This window comes from Megachile rotundata, chromosome 8 (genome assembly GCF_050947335.1).
Source record: "Megachile rotundata isolate GNS110a chromosome 8, iyMegRotu1, whole genome shotgun sequence".
Classification (NCBI taxonomy): domain Eukaryota; kingdom Metazoa; phylum Arthropoda; class Insecta; order Hymenoptera; family Megachilidae; genus Megachile; species Megachile rotundata.
In genome coordinates, this window is record NC_134990.1 from 12269867 (window position 1) to 12284579 (window position 14713).

General features: G+C 31.8%; 2 protein-coding genes across 2 annotated transcripts in view; one reads left to right on the plus strand and one right to left on the minus strand.

The window, feature by feature from the left end:
• The first annotated feature begins 4667 nt into the window (after positions 1 to 4667).
• C1q-VP (C1q-like venom protein) lies at positions 4668 to 14008 on the plus strand. Its single transcript, XM_012290371.2, has 3 exons — positions 4668 to 4840; positions 10296 to 10455; positions 10565 to 14008. Coding segments are annotated over exons 1-3 (483 nt in total). The 5' UTR covers positions 4668 to 4838; the 3' UTR covers positions 10886 to 14008.
• Positions 12150 to 14713, minus strand: part of Adsl (adenylosuccinate lyase) — a 38541-nt gene continuing 35977 nt past the window's right edge. Inside the window, exon 6 of the mRNA XM_003705424.3 lies at positions 12150 to 14324. Coding sequence (XP_003705472.2) covers positions 14061 to 14324 — 264 coding nt within the window. The 3' untranslated portion in view covers positions 12150 to 14060. The remainder of the gene's footprint in view (positions 14325 to 14713) is intronic.

A 14713-nucleotide genomic window follows, 5' to 3' on the forward strand; every position in this document is an offset into this window, starting at 1 on the left:
CTAAATTTTCGAAGGTCCCTGAGTTTTCTAGGGTTTTCAAGAACTCACAATCTCTAAACTCTCCAGGTTACTTAGGGTCTCTAGGATATTTGAATAATTAATCCACGACCCATAGATTCTAATTAAAATCCTCAATACACAAATCGCAAGTTTAGAAAGCAGTATGCTAAACGGGAATTCATAAGACGACGATTTCTCTGCCTCTACAAAACAGCGAATTTCTTTCGGCTGTCCGTAGTTAATAATAAACGGAGACACAAACTTTCAGTCCGTGAGAGAAATTCGCTACGCGTATCCCGCGCGAATAATATTCATCTCTATTCACGGTTAATTATAAAAGCATTCCGGCTGCCGTAATTTGTGATACGTTGCATCATACGAAAGCGGCAGATAACGTAATCGGAATTCTATCCGATTGAATAACTTGGCATTCATCGAATTATTCATGGAGATCGCTTTGGTAGATATTTCCATTTCAATTGCTTTCGAATCTGGAAATGAACTCTTATAAAAAAAAATGAAGAAAAATATCTGAGATCTGAAAATGAACATTTGTAAAAAAAAACATTAATGAAAATATCTGAGATTAACACTAAACGTACCGTATAATGTGTACCTAATTTGAAATTAAAAATGAAGTTAAAAAATCTAGGTACTAAAAATGCAAACTTATAGAAAAAAACATTAATGAAAATATCTGAGATTAACACTAAACGTACCATATAATGTGTACCTAATTTGAAATTAAAAATGAAGTTAAAAAATGTAGGTACTAAAAATGCAAACTTATAAAAGAAAACATTAATGAAAATATCTGAGATTAACACTAAACGTACCATATAATGTGTACCTAATTTGAAATTAAAAATGAAGTTAAAAAATGTAGGTACTAAAAATGCAAACTTATAAAAAAAAACATTAATGAAAATATCTGAGATTAACACTAAACGTACCGTATAATGCGTACCTAATTTGAAATTAAAAATGAAGTTAAAAAATCTAGGTACTGAAAATGCAAACTTATAAAAAAAAACATTAATGAAAATATCTGAGATTAACACTAAACGTACCATATAATGCGCACTTCATTTGAAATTAAAAATGAAGTTGTATAATAGATAAACAAACGATGAAACATAAATTAGTACACACATTTATTCTTTAGCTAGTTATATCTACAGGTTGTCTCACAACTTTAGGTCCCTGAAATAGAAGTAGCTGATGTGATTCTGAAGGATTCTGACACTTGATACCTGAAACCTGATACTTGGTCCTTGAAACGTGATATTTGAAACCCGACACTTGCTACCTGAAACCTGATACTCGGAACTTGAAACTTGATATTTGAAACCTGACACTTGATACCTGAAACCTGATACTTGTAACTTGATACGTACTTTTACCGACCGGACTTGTAACTCGATACTTAAAACTTGATATTTGAAACCTGATACTTGATACCTGAAACCTGATACTTGGAACTTGATACGTACTTTTATTTTGCTGCGTACTTGATGACTCGAGAGTGACTCTTCGAAGAATTTTTACGTTTCACAAAAGCTCGGAGTGGGCTAACAATTTTTGTGACACTGCCGAGGGAAAACAGTTTCTGATTTTCTATCGGTTTAGCTAAAATTCGGCTGGAGATATAAATACGAATAATTCAAAAACGAAGCTTCAAAGCCCATTTCTGCAAAGGGAAATCTTATTCAGAATCGCGTTAGCTATCTAAATATGAAGTACTTAAAAATAATATCAATTTATTTCAAATAAAACAAGATCTAAAATATCTAAATGTCTTAGCATCTGTAGATAGTATCTTCGTTTCGATAAATTGGCGGGAATATTCAATTTTGCATTAAGCATCTCGCAAAAGGAAATTCGAAGGGAGGAAAAGGAGGCCACCAGAAATAAACCGTGCCGGCGATGACCCACTGATACATTTTCGTCCACTGCAAGTGGGAAATGACACACAAACACGTTTGTTTACTTTAATAGCAATCTATCGTTTCTCTCGCGAGTTATACTTTGGATTTCGTACGATGAAAGTTCCAGTGTCACAAGGATATAATTGAAGTAGGCTAGGCTCGCATTACGAAACGACTCATGCAGAAAGGAAGCAATTTGAAAGAAGGAAGAAGGAAGAAATAGGTTATAGAATTTTCTTTAATAACGGGTTCTTATACTTTCGGATCTTTTCTAGTAATTTGTGATTACGCAAAACTTCTCTGTGGAAAAAATAATTGTTTCACGAGATATTTTACTGTGGTATGTATTTACAGTACATTACAGAAGCATATTTTATCTTAATATTTTACGTTATCATTTTTGTAACATTTGTATCAATTTTATAGAATTTGAGTAAATTTTGCTGAGAATTATTTTAGAATTAAAAATTTGTACTTTTTGCTTCGAAATGATTTAAAATGAGATAAGGTAAATTGAATTAAGTCGAAAAGTGGGCACAACTAGTGAACGCAACCCGCAGAGATAACTGGAGCCGAAAGTCAAAGTGAAAGTTACATTTTATGGAATAAACCAGTCGATAGAATTTTATTTTTGTCCGCAGATTAGTTGTACTATTTTCTTATGCTAATTCGAAGCGGAACATTTACTTTCGTTCCATACTTTAACATTAGTTTCTATTAATTTTTGCAAATTTTAGTTTCACAAAGATAACCTTCTCAAAATGACCACAATAAAAATTATTTCAATTCTAAACATAATTTTCAAACTTTAACATTAGTTTCTATTAATTTTTGAAAATTTTAATTTTACAAAGATAACCTCCTCAATCTAATCACAATAAAAATTATTTCAATCGCAAACAATTTTCAAGGCTCAAAATAAATTGTCAATTTACGAATGCAAATTTTGTAATAATTATAATATAATAAATTTAACATTAGTAACATAAAAATTATTAATGTATTTTTTATTAAAATTTCATCCACGATTAATTACGCGTCCCAGTTTTCCCAACAGATACTATTGTATGCCAAAAGAGAGAAAATTCATTTGAATTCACGCTAAGTATAGTTCGTGTGCAATTTCTAGGTACATTCAATCAAGTTTGAAGATTACATTAACTGGTCGACGGGAGTGCATTGAAATGTCACTTGAAAGGTGGACAAATGATGCTCGGTTAGATACAAGAATAACATTTATTTACTTATTATACATTCAACTTGGTAGACCAGCTATTTCCGCTTCTTGTAATAATCGCGTAATAATGCTTTATCAACCATCTGCATACCTTTGGTGTCAGTACAATCAATACAGCTGTAAATTTTCTTTTTTATTTCTAACTCGTTTTTTATTGAAATTATTGTAATTTATGTACTGTTAATGTGTTGCTGTAAATTTTACTTTTTTATTTCAAACTGATTTCTATTTTTATCAAAATTATTGGGAGTGGTGTACAATTAATGTGTTGCTGTAAATTTTCCTTTTTATTTCAAACTGATTTCTATTTTTATTAAAATTGTTATAATTAATGTGTGGCTATAAACGTTCGTTTTTATTTCAAACTTGATTTTTATTTTTATCAAAATTATTGTAATTAGTGTCAAACTCATGTACAGCTGTAAATACTTCATTTTGTTGATTTTAATAATTTTTCCAAATTTTTCTGCAAAAATTCTGTATATTTTATTTTTTATTTTAATCTTGATACCTACTTTTACTCTTAAAAAAATTCATACTACAATTGATGTCAAAATTGATATGACAATTGATGTTACGTTGTACAAAATTACGTTAAATTGCATAAAAATAAAATTAATATTACAGTTAATATAAAAATTGACATGTTATAAATAAACCATAAACACAAAGTGACATTATATAAATAAAAATTCAGGAAAATAATTTGCACCCGTCTAAACTAATATTCCGCCATATTGACATCACATTAATATATTTAATTTCATGTCACAAGAAGAAAAATTTGAATTAAACTTAAAAGAAATGTCAATAAAATTGAAAGATGTTTAAAAAATTTCAAAGTATGTTGAAATAACTCTTTAAACTAGCAAATTTAATTAATACAAGAATTCTTTTAAGAAGCTCTTCCAGACAGTGTAATATTTACAAGAAGCATATTTGAGATTATTGCACCTTCATGAAAATTGCAAAAAATTAATTACCATTTATAACAAACATTTCACCAATTGACGTAGCTCAAAAATTTGGTAAAAAGCATACAATATTTGCTTGGTGAGAAAATTTGCTTATTCTGAAAAAATTAGAACTTTTGGAATCAGTGCACAATTTTGCAATCTGCCAAATCAAGGTTTGATGGACCATCAAAGCACAATATTTGCTTGATGAGAAAATTTCTGAAAAATTTGAAACCTATGTGAAAGATTTTGAAATTAGTGCACCATTTTGAAATTTGCCAAATCAAGATTTGATGGACCAACAAAATTTGATGGATCCTCGAGATTTGATGAGCTAACAAGATTTGATGAACCAACAAGATTTGATGGACCTAAAAACTGGTATCACTTAGGAAATTTTAGAGACACCGTTTTCTGTCCTCGTCGAGTCTTCAGTTTCAGTACGAGTTAGACTATCTCGAATCCCCGTAAGCAACAATGGTCACGGAGGTGGGGAGACAACGTAAAGAACAGCACTTGACACGAGGAAAGGAATGGAAAGGAAGGAGGTGAGAGAGGAAAGATCGGAGGTGGCGTCAAGACCAAGTTGTTCGGACTCCAAGGTGATATAAAGGCGTACGTCGACTTCACCTGGCTCAACTTACCTGGAACATCGAACAACTGCGTTCTCCAGCACCACTGACAACATCCGCCACTGCCACACCACTTTCTACCATCATGTGAGTCTTTTTCTTTGCTTTTATGTCACATGGAATTACGTTCAGGCGATTAGACTTGCATTTCATGTCTTCAAGTTTAAATACTATTTTTAGGGGTATTAGAATAGAGGAATTAGGGGAATTAGATTAAAAGAATACTGTAGGTTAATCGTTGTATAGAGTGATAACATTACTGAATTAATTTGGTACAAAGCAATGTAATGTTAGGTAAGTTTATAATATGTTAGACAAGTTTATAATGTATTAATCAAGTTTATAATATGTTAGACGAGTTTATGATATATTAATCAAGTTTATAATATGTTAATCAAGTTTATAATATATTAGTCAAGTTTGCAATAAAATTAGTCAAGTTTATAATATGTTAATCAAGTTTATAACATATTAGTCAAGTTTGCAATAAAATTAGTCAAGTTGATAATATGTTAATCAAGTTTATAACATATTAGTCAAGTTTGCAATAAAATTGGTCAAGTTGATAATATGTTAATCAAGTTTATAACATATTAGTCAAGTTTGCAATAAAATTAGTGAAGTTTATAATATGTTAATCAAGTTTATAATATGTTAATCAAGTTTATAATATATTAGTCAAGTTTGCAATAACATTAGTCAAGTTGATAATATGTTAATCAAGTTTATAACATATTAGTCAAGTTTGCAATAAAATTAGTCAAGTTGATAATATGTTAATCAAGTTTATAACATATTAGTCAAGTTTGCAATAAAATTAGTCAAGTTGATAATATGTTAATCAAGTTTATAACATATTAGTCAAGTTTGCAATAAAATTAGTCAAGTTTATAATATGTTAATCAAGTTTATAACATATTAGTCAAGTTTGCAATAAAATTAGTCAAGTTGATAATATATTAGTCAAGTTAACAACGTATTAGTCAAGTCTACAATACATGAGTCAAGTTCACAATATATCACAGCATATTAGTTGATACAAAATACAAAATTACCAGGTTTCTAAATGCAAATCTAGATATGATAAATAAGAATGCTGGGAATTTAAGTTAACACCCAGTTCAAGATTAATTACATGCAAGCTGACAGTATCTGTTGATTCTAATCTAGTATACCATCTTTTTTAATATCCACTACCTTGAAGAGTTCCTTATATCACCTGTACACTTTAACACACACATCTCATATCAATTAATATATTCCCCTGTGTATTATTAATATTTCCAATTCTTTTGTGAACTTACTACACTCCTGATATGTAAACAAGCTTCAATTATCACTAGTTTAGTCAAGTTCTCAGTAATAATTATACAAATTTTTTTAGTGCATGCGTCGGTGGAAAATTTAACGTTTAAGCAAATTTTAAAATATGCGCGAGTATAGTTTTTTTAATCTTTTCGTTGTTACGTCAATTTGTATGTGCTTAGTAGCTTTGTACATATTTTATAACTATACTCACTTGTAATCCATAGATCCTTAGATCCCAAATTCTACTAAATTCCAAACTTCTCTAGATCCTAAATTTCCCTAGATTCCAAACTTACCTAGATCCTAAATTTACGTAGATCCCAAATTTATCTAGATCCCAAATTTACCTAGATCCTAAATTTGTCTATGTCCCAATATTCCTAGGTAAAAATATCCCTAGATCCCTAGATCCACAAATCCCCAGATCCCTAAATTCCAAAATTCCCAAATTCCCAGATCCCTAAATTCCAAAATTCCCAAATCCCCAGATCCCTAAATTCCAAAATTCCCAAATCCCCAGATCCCTAAATTACAAAATTCCCAAATCCCCAGATCTCTAAATTCCAAAATTCCCAAATTCCCAGATCCCTAAATTCCAAAATTCCCAAATTCCCAGATCCCTAAATTCCAAAATTCCCAAATCCCCAGATCCCTAAATTCCAAAATTCCCAAATCCCCAGATCCCTAAATTCCAAAATTCCCAAATCCCCAGATCCCTAAATTCCAAAATTCCCAAATGCCCAGATCCCTAAATTCCCAAATTCCCAAATCCCCAGATCCCTAAATTCCAAAATTCCCAAATCCCCAGATCCCTAAATTCCAAAATTCTCAAATCCCCAAATCCCTAAATTCCAAAATTCCTAAATCCTCAAATTCTCAAATCCCAAAATTCCCAAATCTCCAAATCCCTAAATCCTAAAATTAGATTGCATCGATTATCCATCTAATTTCCCGCACGATTTTATTTCCTACGCAAAATCGACAAGGTTATTAGTTGTGTGACGAAATCGACCCCGGAAGATCTTTTATCTACGTAGAAACGACCAGTTACGTAAAACTTGTTTTGTCTTTCGCACGACTTACCGCACACATAATTACCTTTAATAAATTTCTTACCAACGCAACATTTTGCGGTATTACAATTTTCGAACATAATCCAATTTTATTGATCTTCTTCGTTATCACTTGTTCTTCTTACGCAGCAAGCCTAATGGATTAAAAAAAAGAACACTTGTTAAGAGAAATTTACATGCGCTATAAAATCGTGCGAGAACGTCATTGCTCAATTTATGCACACTTTGCATACATTATAACTTCATGTGCATGATCCACTTATCGTGGATTCTCTTGTCGAAAGAGAATATCGTATTGTGGAAGAGAACTTACATTTTCGTGCGGTGAAGATTACGTGTCTGTTATTCAATTCTTTTTAGAGAAACGAGAAAAAAATTGAGGCCTTAAACAGATGCAAATTGTACTGGTTTCCTTTTTGCGCAGTAAATATTCAACGATTATCAACGAATGGGTACTGTTCCAGGAAAAATTGTGGTAATTAATAGTTGTATCTGGAGAACGATACGTAATTTTGATAAACATTTTACGCCGAGTGAGAAACATTTATTACGTAAATTTAACGGACCGTAAAAGACGATGTATTTGAGAGAATAAAAAAAAGTATTAATAGAAGACAAGATTTAACAAATAATTACAGGGTAACGAAATGAAGAATTAAGAAAATTGAAGGAACGAGTGGCTAAAATTCAAGGTCATTCTAATCATGATCACAACCCTCTTTAATAAAACAAGAGGTGAATAGAACCGGTTGCACAATGATCAAAATTTATTATTATGAATTGTTCTATCTATTATTTCGGAGAACGTAGGCGACAGAAACGTGTGTCGCACGTGAGATCCTTGCCTTGAAGCCCGTGAAAGTGAAAGGATCCCTGATTTTATCTGCCACAGGCAAATGCAGCTAAGGGGTTAAAAGTGCATTACACCGGTTACATTACGTTTGCCCTCGACGCAGAGTTTATTCTTAACCCATATTATGCAAGCTGTTAACACACTTTGCCTTTCGATTATCATAAATCTTGACAATTGTTCTGATTTTTTACCCTGTGAGGAATTTGTGTCACCATTATGTTGCATTGAGTCAAAGAGAATGCTATAATGTTGTCAGAATGTTATAATTTTAATATAATTATATAGTGGAAATTAGTGTAATAGTTTCTTAACAAAATTTAGTAGTTGTAAGAGTAATTGATACAAGACTAGTTAATACAAGAGTAGTCGATACAAGAATAATTGATACAAGAGTAGTTGATACATGAGTAGTCGATACAACAAGAGTACATATTAACATAAGTGGATACATGATTAATGATAAAAATGGGATTCAATTTTTATGTGACAGAAATGGGACACCAGGAGAAAAAATATGTAGACAGATTGCTTAGCAAGAAAATTAATAAGCTTGAAATACTCTCTCTTCGTGCAAAGTAGAAAGTTAGATTGGCGTGGTTAATCATGCTTGACGGATAAATACTTTTTACTTCTGTTCAATTATTGCAGGATTAATAGAGTGAGATTGGTAACACACTTTATCTTGCATACTGGCAACTTCTTAAAATATAGTACATTGAGTGGACACAATATAAAATTTTATACTGACACGTAAGATGTAGATGTGGACCAAATATGACTGATGATCATTTTCATTAATACTCAAGTGTTGTTAAAATGAATTTGCTTTAATGAAGTGTTCCATGAAGAACTTATAAATTAATATTTACACTTAGGCTAGTTTTGATTTTAACAATGAATCTTTGCAAAGAAATAAGTGTGCGAATACCAAGATCTTAGGTGTAGTTACATATAGTTTAACGTATGAGTTTACATATGATTAATATAAAGTTTCACTTATAATTTTACATAGAGTTTAACATGAAATTTTACATGTATAGTTATATACAGTTTAACATATAATTTTACATGTATAGTTACATATAGTTTAACATATAATTTCACATATAGTTACATATAGTTTAACATATAATTTTACATGTACAGCTACATATAATTTTACATATAGTTACAGTACTTGAATATAAAATTTTTCATACAGTATTGAAGTACATAAATATAAAATTTCACACATAAGCTGACACAAAGCAGAAAGTCCGATTTCACCGAAACAAGCAAAACAAAAACCGTTCGAAAACGAAAGGCGATAACGAAAGATGGAGTAAACAGGTCGGCAAGAAAGGAGAAATAAGAAAAAGAAGAAGAAGAAAAAGGAGAACCAGATGGCAAAGTAGCCTGAAGCAGTGAAAGTCATAAGTCGGGTTGAACTTTGCCGAGAATGGTCACGCTGGTGATTTAACACGATTCCAAGGGAAATATGAACGGGTTAAAATTATAAAAATACTCTGAACGCCCACTTGAACTCTTACATAAGACCGAGTCGACTTATTTTTCTACTGCGATTGCCTTAATTCGTGGCTGAGTGACGTACATACTCATTTCTATAACACTCTGGCTATTTTAGTGAAAATTTACTTAGTCAACCGGAACGTTACAAGTCTCGACGAGATATTAGTTGCAAGGCTTTTAATATTTTTTAATTCTTAGGGTTCAATTTTAAGGGTTCTTCAGAATTTTAATAAGCCTCTAATATAGGGCTTCATTCTTATTTTGTAAAATTTTATCAATTTTTAAATTGACTAATATTACTAATTTCAAAGTTGACTAATTTTTGTTCATTTTAAAAATGACTAAATTTTATTAATTTTAAAATTGATTAATTTTTGTTCATTTTAAAGTTGACTAATTTTTATTAATTTTAAAATTGACTAATTTTTGTTAATTTCAAAATTGACTAATTTTTATTAATTTTAAACTTGGTCAATTTTTACTAATTTGTAAAATTAGTCAATTTTTACTAATTTGTAAAATTAGTCAATTATTTTAACTTGAAATAAATTATCTAAGATTCAAAAATATCTTCTCCTAATTTCATAATAATTATATAATAGATTTAATTTTTTTTGCTTCATTCAAATCTTTCACTTTTCATGCAACATTACATACATTATATACATAAACAAAATTATACATTAATACATTTAATAATCATTGTAATAGTACAACACTGCAATCAAATTTTATAACACAACTTGTAATAATTCCAAGAATACAATTTCCATTTCTAACAATACAATTTTGGTTACAGGGTGGTGTGGTTGGTGCTGTTACTGACAACAGCCATTCTAACGGAAGCGGCGGTACCAGACCCACCGGAAGCCATCACAACCGTAGGTTCTTTGAAATTGGCAACTGCCGCTGACTGCAATGGCGTTGTCGCCTTTTCTGCCACTCAAGCTTCTGTCGACGTAAGATGTTTCAAATTAATTTCCCCATTAAAAATATTCTAGCTTTACACTTCAATTTTTACGTCCCCTTAAAGTATCCTCAATTTGCATAAATATCTTTTATTTGCAGCATGCCAAAGTCGTTCTCGCGGAGACACTGGTCGACAAAGGCGTGGGTTACGTGGCCCAGACGGGAACCTTCATCGCCCACTGTCCAGGACTTTACCAATTCAGCTTCGCCGGTTATGGTAGCACGGATCTGCGACTCACGTTGAAAAGAAAACTGAGTAATACCGACAGCTGGAGACCGGTGGTCAGCGCCGGTCCAGGAGGCGGTGCGAATTTGGTCATTCTTGACGTCGACGCCGGAGACCAACTCGCCGTTTTCGTGGATTCTGGAAAGATCGCGGACAGCGCCACTTTTTCTGGCTATCGAATCGCCAAAAAGTAGATTCTTTGGAAACAGAAGACGATTAACCTGGAGGCTGATCAGGAACATATATTTTCTCTATGATTGGTAAAATTGATGGTTACCATATTGGAGTTCCTGATTTTGGAAATGACAGAGCTATCTTCTCCACGAACTAACGCTCTGTGATAGCCCTTCTAGTACCTTGCAACTTCATTGGTCAATACTTTGATAGTTGGTGGATCAGTGAAGTTGTGAGATGTGAAATTATGATTGGTTTATCTTTTCTGTCCAACTTGTATCTTTAATACTCTATTTTTTCTTCTTTTGATTACCTATTCTGTTTTCCTTTTTTTATCTTATTTCCTGCTTCTTCAACTTTTCTTCTTTCTTCTCTGTCTCTTTGCATACTTGTCTCTTTCTAATCTCTCTCTTTGTAAAAATGTCTCCTTCTACCCTGTCTCTTTGTATAGATTTTTCTAACCTATCTCTTTGTACAAATATCTCTTTCTAACCTATCTCTCTGTACAAATGTTTCTTTTCACTTTGTTTCTTTATATAAATGTTTCTTCCTACCCTGTCTCTTTGTACAAATCTCTTTCTACTGCTTCACTATTTCTTCTTTCTTTCACTATTTTTCCAATAATTTCAGCTTTGTTTTATTGCGCTCTGCAAGTTTCTTTATCTATTCTGTTCTTGCTTCAAATACCTATCATCAGTATTACAGTTATGTTAATTCAGTTTGCCATAGAATGTCTCAATGAAACTGTCTCCGTTATCCTTATTTTCTTTCCTACTTTCACTTCTTATATTTTTACTCTTTACTTTGTAGATAACCTTCTGTGAATAGTCTTTATCTTTCCTCTTATGTTATTTGCTTGATAAACTTTCTCCACAATTTTCCTCTACTTTCTCTATCTTTGTATTTCTCTTTGCTGTCTCTTTGTGAACATTGGTGTGAAATACTGAAGTACCTGAAATTTTAAAGACTATTGCATTTTTAAAGCGATACTTTATTCTTCCTTAGTTTCTCTTCCTTTATTGACTTCTGTTTTCTTCCTTTTACTTCAACTTCTTTCTTTTTTTTCTTCTAGTTTTTGCTTCTTTTTTCTTTTTCTTGTCTGACTCCTGTTTTCTACTTCTTGTTTTATTTTCTGTTTTCTTCTTCTTGCCTTAGCCTCTTCTTTTTGTTTCAATTTCTGTTTTCTTCTTTTTGTTTCAACTTCTGTTTTCTTCTTGCTTTAGTTTCTGTTTTCTTCTTTTTGTCTTAACTTCTTTTTCTTGTCTTTTCTTGTCTCAATTCCTGTTTTCTTCTTCTGAACTTCTGTTTTCTTCATTCTTTATTGTCTTCTGACATTTCTCTTTGATTTGAAACTTTACTGTCTTTCCTGTTTCAATATTCCTTTATTTTATTACTTTCTTTCTTCCTGCCTTTCAAGTTTTGCTACTTCTCTTCGCTTCTCTTTTCTTCTTTTATCTCTTCAATATTTGTGCACTGAAATATTTTTTCACTCTGTTTCTTCTTCCTCTGATCTTTTCTTTTATTCTTCATCTATTCTTTCATTTATTTTGTCTTCTCTTTTTCTCAATGTTTCACAACTTTCTTCTCCTTCTGTATCTCTTCTCTTCTTCTATTTAAATCCTATGGCTTTTACATTTAGAAATGTATGTACATAATTTTCTTTACATCTCACTTTCTATTACTCTTTACATCACTTGAACTTTCCTGAAAATTGTATTTCTTCTTTCAATTCTTTCACTTCTTTCAACTTTCATTTTTCACACTAGCCTTCTCTAAACTCTATTCTCTTTCTTATCTTCTGTGATTTCTTCTCCATCTATTTTTCATACATTTCTGCTCATCTTTATGTCTTTATTTCTGCTCATCTTTTTCATCTTTATGTCTTCTTCTCAACTACATTTCTCTTCGCTATCTCCTACAACCTCTCTTCCACACTCTTCATCTTTCTTTCATCAACATTTTGCCTCAACATTAAAATTCTATTATAAATTTGTTACACCTGTCGCTGACAAGCGATGTCTCATCTAGTCCTGTTATTTGTTTAATAATACAAATGTGAAATTGGATGCTCCAATAATGCTGTGCATTGTACTCTAAGATATCCTTTCTTTACGCAATCTTTTTATTGCTCTCATTTCTTCAAATCTGTTTTTCTGATTTTCTTCAATACTCTTTCACTTTTGTTTTTCATTTCCCAAATTCACTCAATCTTTTCTTCCTTTCATTTATTGTTCTCTATCTTGTTTATCTCTTCTTTCTCTACTTAATCCTCGAACAACGAAATTGGGTCATTTATGACCAAGTGCTTCAGCAGAAAGACATTCAATTTTTTGAAAATTAAAGAATATACTTAGTCTAAGATTGTTCGAGGATTGACAAAACTTATTTATATATTTTTTTACACAAACCACTCTGCCAAACAGAATTCGTAGAATATATTTCTGAGTTTTGGAAACCGCGTTTCCTTTCTTCTCTCATTTCTAGTCTTCTCCCACCCAAACTCCACCTAGCGAACGAATGACGCGAATATTTCCCTATGCTGTGATCCTCGAGTGCTATAAACTATCACCTATCTCGATTCTATCTTTGTTCTCATATTCTGCCATCGAAACAGTTACGTATTTTCTGTGCCAGAAACTGTCCTGTAATTCGTAACGATTGCTTAAACGATTTATTATTATGAAAGTACAACATAGTACAACTTTTGTATTAAATGTAAAATAGTTTATCACGAATTATGAAAATGAGTACAAAGACATTGCGGTCGTGACGATACAACACGATACAATACAATAATACAACCGATGTATTTCTCAAACAAAGGTAAGATAAATAAATGAACGATTAAGCAATGGTTACTTGCTATGACTATTAAAATAAACGATCGGCTTTCGTACCTCTGTCTTTCTACTCTGCCTTCTCTACCTTCACAATTTTACTTCTATCTTGCGTCTCTACGCGAAATTCGATAACTTACGAGCCCGTTTCGCTATCACAGCAGTTACGTTGTCGAGAAGTAATCAGAATTGCACAGGTTACGATAGAGAAAAATAAAACGATTTATTCATCTCTGTAATATTCACAATAACAATCTTGTACGTATCGTTCGTAAAAAGAAAATCGACAGAAAGTTTAAAAAATCATGCAATTGAAATTATTTTACAAGTCCAGATCCAGTTATCCTTTGAGTTAACATTAAATGTTTAATTGTACGGATCCACCCAAGAGTCCTTTGTAATTCTCGAGCACGGGGTATACGTCCTCTTCCAGAAACTCCGTCACCTGTTCAGGTGCTCTGCCGACGAAGGTTCGAGGATCGAGAAGATCGTTCAGTTTATTCAGGATCGGTTGGAAGTAAGGGTCCTTCTTGATCCTCTCTACTAAGTCGTTGTCCAGACCGTGTTGCTTCACTTGTGCGCCTGCTTCTTGAGAGAGCACCCTTATTTTCTCGTGGCAGACCTACAAACAATTAGTTATCAATTACAATTTTAAATTTTATGCGAGAGGAAATAAAGCATGCAATTATTAGTTCAACTAAGTCAATTTGTGAAACTGATTCATAACTTACTGTAAAATTTTGTAGACAGTTTTGTACAATAGGATAATTCAATTTGTCTCTTACTCATAACGCTACTTTGCAGAGGATAGTCTTACCACACACGGTGACTTTAATGTATGACGATATAGGTGCTTGATGATTGCAACATGTGGTGATATGAACGCACTTTGATTCCAATAGGAGATGCATTATGATTCAACGCGTGGATATCTAATGTGTACATATCTAACGCGGTGATATTTGACACTTGCATATCTGACGCGTGGATATCTGATACTTGGATATATGG